This window comes from Acanthopagrus latus, chromosome 1 (genome assembly GCF_904848185.1).
Source record: "Acanthopagrus latus isolate v.2019 chromosome 1, fAcaLat1.1, whole genome shotgun sequence".
Lineage (NCBI taxonomy): Eukaryota > Metazoa > Chordata > Actinopteri > Spariformes > Sparidae > Acanthopagrus > Acanthopagrus latus.
The window spans coordinates 101,888-111,887 of NC_051039.1; the positions used below are offsets into that span (position 1 = coordinate 101,888).

At 44.4% G+C, this 10,000-nt stretch overlaps 2 protein-coding genes and 1 long non-coding RNA gene across 12 annotated transcripts in view; 2 read left to right on the forward strand and 1 right to left on the reverse strand.

The window, feature by feature from the left end:
- The window catches only part of tmem178 (transmembrane protein 178), a 13,325-nt gene extending 11,899 nt beyond the window's left edge, over positions 1 to 1,426 (reverse strand). For all 9 annotated transcript variants that reach the window (XR_005077582.1, XR_005077581.1, XR_005077579.1 and 6 more), the window contains exon 1: positions 814 to 1,426. Coding sequence is in view for 1 of the 9 variants with exons in the window: in XM_037113559.1 (XP_036969454.1) it covers positions 814 to 1,339 (526 nt within the window). In the remaining 8 variants the exon portion in view is untranslated. The remainder of the gene's footprint in view (positions 1 to 813) is intronic.
- LOC119028084 lies at positions 1,315 to 2,520 on the forward strand. Its single transcript, XR_005077583.1, has 3 exons — positions 1,315 to 1,438; positions 1,840 to 1,917; positions 1,997 to 2,520. It is a non-coding gene; the product is annotated as an uncharacterized LOC119028084 (long non-coding RNA).
- Positions 2,521 to 3,551: 1,031 nt separating this feature from the next.
- LOC119015271 (mitogen-activated protein kinase kinase kinase kinase 3-like) overlaps positions 3,552 to 10,000 on the forward strand; it is a 41,585-nt gene continuing 35,136 nt past the window's right edge. The window contains exon 1 of one of the 2 annotated variants that reach the window (XM_037091175.1): positions 3,552 to 4,206. In XM_037091175.1, the coding sequence (XP_036947070.1) occupies positions 3,961 to 4,206 (246 nt within the window). In that variant the 5' untranslated portion in view covers positions 3,552 to 3,960. The remainder of the gene's footprint in view (positions 4,207 to 10,000) is intronic. The other variant, XM_037091139.1, reaches the window with a different exon arrangement.

The window sequence follows — 10,000 nt, forward strand, 5'->3', positions numbered from 1 at the left end:
CTTAAGAGAGTAGGCCATCGGTGACATCACTGAGCACAACAATGACCTTGTGTCGGCCACACGTCATAATAAACATCAATCATCCTTAGCACGTTAGCATCGAGACATTTTAGCCGTTCATGTGTGACTATCTTGCTAACATCCTTCACAACATGTCCACCTGGTGAGTGGAAGGCTTTACTGGTAAACAATGAGTTCAGGGCAGAGTGTGCAAGAGGGCAGGTACAGACAGGTGAGTCCATCAGTTCCTACAGGCAGATGATATGATTGGACAGTTTCTTAGACCACAGTCACAGCCACAGATACTGGATGTTTTCCAGATTTTTTCTCATAACATTAATGTATTTATTTTTCTGGATGCTGAAATCATTATTCAATTTATAACCAACCCCCACTTTAAGATGACGTCAGCTGACAGAGCAGCTGTTTCACCTGAGTGTACCTGAGACAGTTCATGAGCCCTGCTACAGCACTACACAGTACTGCAGCATATACTACAGTACTACAGAACTGCAGCACTACACAGTACTGCAGTACTACAGAACTGCACAGTACTGCATAATACAGTACTACAGTACTACACAGCACTGCAGTACTACAGCACTACAGTGTACTGTGTTATCTGTTTATCTACAGCCGCGTTTACCTGAACATATGAATCCATTAACACATGAGATGTGTGTGTGTGTGTGTGTGTGTGTGTGTGTGTGTGCGTGCGTGTGTGTGTGTGTGTGTGTGTGTGTGTGTGTGTGTGTGTGCGTGCGTGCGTGCGTGTGTGTGTGTGTGTGTGTGTGTGTGTAATGGTGGTCTGACCCCGGTCGATGAGCTTGTCGATGTCCGGGTCCAGGCTCTTGAAGTAGCACTTCCTCCACAGGCCGGAGTGTGTGGAGAACAGCGGCCTGCCGCACTCCGTCTCCAGGATGCCCATCCCCAGGATGGCCCGCCAGTTCTCCAGCAGCTCCTCCTCTCTGCTGCCCACATGAACGGGCTTCATCAGCGCCACGTCCCGCTGCCGGGCCCCGCCGCTGCCGGTGTCCACCAGCGGCAGGTGGTAGATGGGCATCTCCCGGTTCTTCTGGTCGTTGGAGTCGGACCCGTGGCGGTCGCAGTTGTATTTGTGTCTGCGGGTGTCGGTCTCGTACCAGTGGTCGGTGGAGATGGCGGTGACCAGCAGCAGCAGAGACAGCACGCTGAGCGCGAGGCTCACCGCGGACACCGTCACCGTCACCGGCCGGGCTCTCTCCATGGCCGGGACATGGAACGCGCTGGTCCTGGTCCCGGAGCAGGTCCCGGTGTTGGCGTTCGCTCGGTTCCCGTCGCTGTTTCCGTTACTGGGCATCTTCTGCTGCCATCCTCGCGCCCGTCTACCAGGCTGCTCTTAGGAGCGCGTTGTCATGCCGACTGAAGGACCGTCAGAGCTGCGTCAAGCTGACGGCAGGTAGTACGCAGCACAACCGGAAGTTTACTCACACAGCCTTCAAAATAAAACGGTTAAAGAGTCATAGTAGTAATACTAATACTAATTATCATCATCATCATCATCATCATCATCATCATTCTGAGATGTTTAGTATTTGAGATGGCTTCATTTAAATGAACTTGGTCAAAGAGACTCTCTGGAAGGTGGAGTAAAGATCATCCAGTGTTGTTCCTCACTGACAAAGCCAGATATATCTGCTTAATAACATATTTTTGCAGGAATCTGACGGTGACGATAAAGAAGTATTTTATGATGGTATCATGTACACAATGTATTATACACAGGGTAAACCTGATGACAGAAAATAGCTGTGTTAATGATGAGTTTTAAATCCATAACATTAAATTTACTTCCTTCAGTCTCATCTCAGATCAGCTGCTCACTTTCCCAGACCTTGAAAGTCCTTGAGAGTGCTGATGGCCACTGAGTGATAACGGGTACGGTGATCAGTTATCAGGCCCAACATGAAAAACACTGACAGTTCAAGTGAACAACATTAATCCTCTTGTTTCACAGTAATGTTCTGCTGGGAAACTTTGGGCTCATTCATGTGGCTGCCATGCAACATCCCTCCCTGATGGCAATGAAACTCACCATGCACCCTGACACTGCACAAAATCTACGTGACAAAGAGCTCAAAGTGTTGATCAGATCGAGCATCTTTGGGACTTCCTGGAACAACCCATGGAGACGCCACCTGGCAACGGCTGGAACTCAAAGTGCCATTTGTGTCCACTAGTGCACGAGTGTCAGACACCACCAGGCATCCCACAAGTCCTGTGTCCATGCCCATCAGAATAAAAGTTTAAAAACTGAATTAGAAGAAAATGAAGAAAAACTTCTGAAAACACGTGAATGTCAAAATCTAACATCATGAACCTTGAGTTTTATTGTGAAATCAGAGACCGGAGGTGCTGATGTGACGTCACAGCGGCTGCCTTGACCATGTGGAGCGCCTCACTGAGCTGGGTGTGGACTCTCTCTCTCCTGCTGTCTGTCTATATCTCTCTCTCCTCAGCTTCTGCACACCAACTCCGATTGCTAATAATAATGACGATTATATAACAGCCTAATACTGCCAGTATATATATATATATATATATATATATATATATATATATATATATATATATATATATATATATATATATATATATATATATATATATATATATAAAGTGATTAGTAACATCAGTGTATTGTCATTGAGGCCACACGACCAGTTGGTATAAATCCAGAGGCTCTAGAAGTAGTCTTGAAGCACATTGCTTTTTGAATATGGCTAAGGTGAAGAAGGAGCTAACAAGTGAGCAAAGGGTTCAAATAAAGGCCCTTTTTGATCCTGGCTGGAGTTACCACCATCTTGGATGCCATCTCATCATTTATGGCATCATGGATAGGAAAGTATACCACAACAATCTGGTGAGGCACGGAGTACCATATGGTAGTCATCTTATTGGGCCTGGATTTATTTTCCAAGAGGACAATGACCTAAACTTTCTTCTAACTATTGCTGGAACTACCAGTGACAGGAGCTGCTGCTGGAACATTGAAAATGATGGACTGACCCCCTCAAAGTCTGATCCTCAACCCCATTGAGTAAATATGGGGTGAGTTGGAAAATAAACTGGACAGATCTATTGAACATTCAATGGAAAGCCTTTGGCTTGAGTGACAGAATGCATGAGATAAGTGTTGAAGTTCTCAGGAAATATACTGACACTATGCCAGAGAGATGTGCTGCTGTAATTGCTGCAAAAGGTGAACATACCAAATGTTAAAGTAAAGCAGTAGGACTCACGTCATCTGATATTGGGTGTGCTCAGAGCAACTATCTGCATGTTTCATGAACATTGTGAAATGAAATCATGTTTTGGAGGCAAACAAAAGGTCAAGATTTTCAGTCAGGTGTTTAATGATTTTGTCCACCACTGGACAAAATCATTAAATCATTACCATATATATAATATAAACATGCCTGATGATACATGATGAAACATGTTAATAATAGAAATATATAATGATGGTGACAGTAAATTAATGAAGTGTCACATAACAAATGTTTGCTTCAGTTTAAAACAAACAAACAAAAAAACATTTGTATTGTATTCTTAAGAGTGTCCATGAAGCAACAAATGTGTGTTTTTATCTCTGAGGTTTAAACTGATGTTTTTACTTTGTTCTGACAACTCACAGCTGATTCATTAAACAGAAAACAGTGAACAATCTGTAGCTGTATAAAATACAAACAGGAGTCCCATCTAAAGATCACAGAACAACTGTTCATTAAACCCAGAAGGATTTGTGGATTTCATTTCAAGAGAGTACCTCAACCTATCAGTATAAAAAAGAGGTTCAAATTGATCATTGTCGTTTGACGTCACTCTAATATTCCTAACTGTTAGTTCCATATGGATTGTTTCATAAATTCCCACTTCTCCCACTGCCCCTGAAGGCATCCTCGTTCAACCGGCCAGTCCATGTGTGCAGCAGTGCGCACGCGTCCTGCTGGCGGAAGAAGCCATGTTAAAGTTGTGTTGACAACGTATGTTAGTGTCTGTGTGTCCGTCGCGGTCCGGCTCGGTCTGGGTCACAGAGTCCGGCTCGCTTCGGTCTCAACAGCCGGGAAGATGAGCTGCTGTCCGGACATCTCCCGCAGAAACCCGCAGGACGACTTCCAGCTGATCCAGCGCGTCGGCAGCGGGACGTACGGTGACGTCTACAAGGTACGTCACAGAGTCTGTGTTAGCTTAGCAGCAGGCTAGCAGTGACGCTTCATGTGTTTGACAGACAGCCTGTTTCACCTGTCGCCAAGTGTGTCTGCGCCTCCTCTCACGTTGCGTTTTGTTCACATGACTGTGAGGTGTTTCTCAGCTCCAGCTCTGATTGGCTGTGATGGAAACACTCAGGTAAATGTTCTCTTCAGGTATCAAAGATGACACGTTGAGCCTCTCAGCAGCCTTCTCACCCCACAGTTACCATAGCAACACACTCAGATTCCTCCATGTCAGCACCTGACCAGCACTGGCATGTGCAGCCCTCAACTGAGATGAGAAAGAGTGTGCTGTCTCACTCCATATCAACGTCCGTTATCAGCACCTGAATAATCGATGTATCTTAATCAGCAGGGTTCTCCACAGACTGTGGAATAACGGTGCTGTGCCGCTATACTCATTTTCAAGTTAAGGGTGTTTATTTCCCAGGGCTCTCAAGTTTTGAATGCAGACCAGAGTGACAGTATTGAATATGAGTGAGTGACTTTGACTTGTGTTGTTTGTTATAAGTGTTTGTGGCCTTTTCGGACTCAGTGCATTGCAATGATTAATGCATCCATGGCCAGGATGATCATAAAATATGACATGATTTTAAAAGTGCCCTACACAACAGCAGTGTTAATTTTGTAAACGACGGGTGGATGTTTACTAAATGTAAACACTATTTCAGCAGCAGGTATACTAGCTCAGCACTAAGCAGCAGAACGCAGTTTCTATTTAACTAGCAGCTAATACCGTTGGTCAGCCGTTAACATAACAAAGCCGCTGTCTGTCAGAGTGAAACCATTTTAATTTATTGACTACCGTCATTCAAACAACCTAAGATCCTGTCCGCCCTGTTCAGGATGACCGCGGAGGACACCGAGCTGCTGGGAGCCGCTCAGTTCATCAGAGAGCGTCTGTACTTCGCCACGTTCTTTTTTTGACTGACGGTAATGACACAGGCACTCTAATGGGACGCGTGCTCGATTCCTGCTGGTTCCATACCGAACGTGTGTGTATGTATATGTATATGTATATATATATAAAGGAGCACTTTAAAGAAACACATTAGATACATCAGATCTCAATATGAAGTTGGATATCTATACAAATAACGACAGGGCAATGTCTTAGGAACAAAAGGATGCCAAGTCTTTTTATGGAAATAAAAGTGTTCAGCCTACAGAGGGCTCAATTGTGTAGACACCCTAAAATCAGAGTGAAATGAAGATGTGGCAGGCTAGTCCATTTTTTCAAAAACTTAATTTCTGCAACTCAAAATGCTTTTCAGTATCTTGTGTGGCCCCCACGAGCTTGTATACATGCTTGACAACGTTGCGGCATGCTCTTAATGAGACGATGGATGGTGTCTTGTGGCATTTCCTCCCAGATCTGTGTGAGGGCATCCCTGAGCTGTTGTACAGTCTGAGGAGCAACCTGGCGGCGCCTAATGGACCGAAACATAATGTCCCACAGATGTCCTACTGGGTTTAAGTCAGGGGATCGTGAAGGCCATTCAATTGTTTCAATTCCTTCATCCTCCAGGTACTGCCTGCATACTCTTGCCACATGAGGCCGGGCATTGTCGTGCATTAGGAGGAAACCAGGACCTACTGCACCAGCGTAGGGTCTGACAATGGGTTGAAGGATTTCATCTCGATACCTTATGGCAGTCAGAGAACCATTTCCTAGGCAGTAGAGGTCTGTGCATCCCTCCATGGATATGCCTCCCCAGACTATCACTGACCCACCACCAAACCTGTCATGTTGAACGACGTTGCAGGCAGCATAACGTTCTCCTTGTCTTCTCCAGACTCTTTCACGTCTCTCACAGGTGCTCAGGGTGAACCTGCTCTCGTCTGTGAAAAGTACAGGGCGCCAGTGGCGGACTTGCCAATTCTGGTGTTCTTCAGCAAATGCCAGTCGAGCTCCATGGTGCTGGGCAGTGAGCACAGGGCCCACTACAGGACGTCGGGCCCTCAGGCCACCTTCATGAAGTCTGTTCCTGATTGTTTGGGTAGAGACATTCACACCAGTGGCCCTCTGGAGGTCATTCTGTAGGGCACGAGCAGTGCTCAGCCTGTTCCTCCTTGCACAAAGGAGCAGGTATCGGTCTTGCTGATGGCTTGAGGACCTTCTACGGCCCTGTCCAGCTCTCCGAGAATAACCACCAGTCTCCTGAAATCTCCTCCATGTTCTGGAGATTGTGCTGGGAGACACATTAAACCTTCTTGCTGCAGCATGTGTGGATGTGCCATCCTGGAGAAGTTGGACAACCTGTGCAACTTCTGTAGGGTTAAGGAATCGCCTCATACTGCCAGTAGAGATAATTACTCAAGCCAAAACCAGCATGAGTGAAAAATCCGCCAAAAAAGATCAAGAGGGAGAAACTTGAAATGACCTCCACATGTAAAACCAGTCCTGTTTTGAGGGTTTTCTAATTGTTGCCACTGTGGTGCACCTGTTGTTAATTCCATGAACACCAATACAGCTGAAAGTGATTAACGATGCCCTCAGCTGCTTAACCACCCAGAAAATTATCAGACAGGTTTAACTGATTTCATGCCAGGCCCAATAAAAAAGGTGTCCCTTTAATTTTTGTGAGCAGTGTATATATATATATATACTGTGTGTGTATATATATATATATATATATATATATATATATATATATATATATATATATATATATATATATATATATATATATATATATATATACTGTGTGTATATATATATATATATATATATATATATATATATATATATATATATATATATATATATATATATATATATATATATATATATATATATATATACATATATACATATGGGGCATTGTTGTGTGGGGGGTGGAAGCAGTCCCATGTCCCACAGCTACCAGGAGGTATGGTGTGGTGGTGTGGAACAGGGGGGAGTTGAAGTTTTTAGGAGTGTACCTGGGCTCGGAGGGCTGGGTCAGTAGATACTGGGAGGGGACCTTGTCAGCCATAACCATCAGGCTGGCAAAGACGTGTATTATTATTTGTAGCTTTCTTTTTGCTGTAATGACAAATACTAAATTAACATTCCAAATAATTGTAAATACTAGGGTTGTCAGGCAATTAAAAAAATTAATCTATTTAATTACAGGATTTGTAATTAATAAATCTAATTAATCGCATTTTAATCTCACATCTGCTAAAGGTATCCAAATAAAGAATTCGAATTCTAGGACATGACAAAATTGTATTGCATGACTAATCAATTGAACACACTAAGAAGAGAAGATTTGAAATCCACATTTTTTCTTTGGTGAAGTGCGTTTCATAAATGGAATTGAAAAGTAAATGGTCAAGCACATCCCAGCAAACCAATTAGGCCAGATGCGTTATTCAAAAATGGAATACAAATACACTTCAATAAATAAAATTCACAAATAAAATAAGGCTGAGTCTCAAATAGGCACTTAAGCAGACTCTCAATTCAAAATGAGCACTAAAGCTGACTCAATACAGCAATTCAAAATGAATAGTAGAAGTGTAAGGCTGTGAACAGTGACATAGAATTTGTCTTCAAAATAAGAGCATTGCACCCCATTTAGAACTGGGTTCTCAGCGGGGGGCTTTTAATTTGAAAGTAGCGACCGTCCTTAGCTTGCTGCTACAACAACAAGCTAACACAACCAAACAGCTACAGAGACCGAGGAGATGCTGCATCTCCTGGATCTCTGCAGCTGTCCAGTTGTTCATCTTAATGTCCGCAGATGAAGTGATGGACTGACTGCTGTGATCAGCTGCTTTTTGGTCTTAAAACTCCCCCGGCTGTGGCTGACACCTCCACCCACCTCACGCAGAGGCCGGCACATTTACGGCTCGTTTTTAGATAGCAGGCGAGGCAGAAATAAGTGTTCCCTCTGAGGCGGAAAATCGGCGAACCAAAACAGACCCCCAATTTCCCGGCCTCTGTCTAAAACCGTGGACAGAGCTGTCTAAAGGACGGGCAAATATGCGGCTTGGCGTTCTGTCTAAAAACAGCTCCTGTCTGCTGTCACCCTGCTGTGACTAGCGACGCAGGTGGGAAGTGACGAACACGTCCGGACAAGTTCCTCGGTGCTAGTGCTACCGTGACGTGCCACTGCCAACTAGTCTACGGGTCATTCAGTGGGCCAAATTTAAAATGCTCACGCACTGAATTGCCACTAAGAATCTCATAATTAATTGCGTTAATTTTTATAAAGCGTTAATTTGCAGTGTAATTAATTAATCTGATTAACGTGTTAAACTGACAGCCTTAGTAAACACCTGAGTGCGAAATCATTCCCAGTGTGACCTGCGAAATACAGCACTAACAAACATTTACATTAAAAATCATTGTAGGCCTATATTGCTGAATTATATCACTTAAGTGAAATTGTTGGGCTTAATCTAAACTTTAGTCAAAGTTGCATGGGCCTGAAAGGTTGGAGCGTGGTGGTCTGAACCCATATGAGCATCAAGGACATCTTTTCTGTACATTGCAGAAGAGATCTCAATGAAAACCGTCTGGGATGGTCCTCTTTTAACGGGCTGCTTATGCTGACGGCATAAGCAACAAAACATCTCTGCACATAATTGAGATTCTATCAGTTATAGATATTTTTTTAACAAACACATAAGGTTTTTTTTTATACATTTTATTATAACAGAGTTACATACATTTGACAATGCCTGAGAAAACTAGCCTATTGTCTGTGTTATTTTCATCATTATTGCTTCCCAAAAAAAAGAGAGAGAGAAGCTCCTCAATCAGAACAAAAATATAAGCTAAACAACAAATTGTAAACTTACCATGGGGAGTGTGGTACAACCAAGGCCTATGGTTATGGTTATTAAGCCATTCAGGATCCCAGCCAGATGTTCTGTGTTTAGCTGTATTTTTCTTTTTCTGCTGGGTCAACGTTATCAGTCGGTCCGGGCCTGCAGTCACCCGTCGGACCGGGGTCAGCAGTCGGACTGGCGTCACCCGTCGGACAAGAGTCGGCAGTCGGTCCGGGCCCACGGTCACCCATCAGACGGGGTCGGCAGTCGGACCGGTGTCAGGGGCATTAATGGTCCTCGAGCAGCCCCCCTCTCCACTGCAATCTGCCCCCCTTTCCACCGTCTCACCTGCACCTGTCATTTTTGCCTCTTTTACTCTCCCTTCATCTATTTTCCTTGGCTCCGGAGTATGGCATAAAAACTTCTTTATATTAAGTTGTCTGTCACCTGTGATATTTTTTCTTTTCTTCTGCGGTGCCATAGTTGGTTAGCTAATAAACTTTAAACATCCCAGAATATATGCCCGCGCTCTCAGCATCGGTTCTCGGATCGTTACTAGACAGTGAAGCAGGTTGAGTCGTGTCGCGCTGCACAGAGGCGCTAAATGATTATTGATTTATGAATGAATTGAGTTGGCTTATTTTTGGCACATAATTTTTTTTTGTTTGTTTTGGCGGCAGGGCTCCTTGGCCTGGTCAGGTCAGGTCAGCCCGCCAGGCCTGTACAATGCGGAAACACTGCCTGTATGGAGCGGGGCTGGTGGCTCTCTGCCCGGGGTTGCCGCTGCTGGTGGCGGTGGCTCTGTCTTGGGGGTCAGCGGTGTCGTTGGTTCGGTGATAACACACAGGAAGTTGAGGCTGAACCTGTGCTCCACGCAGGGCAGAGTGAGGATGTTGAGGTGTTTGCTGTGAGGAGGCTAAGCTGCTGCAGGTCAGACTGGAGCAGGTGATGGAGTCTGCTGGATGTCCTGAGGATGGTGAGGC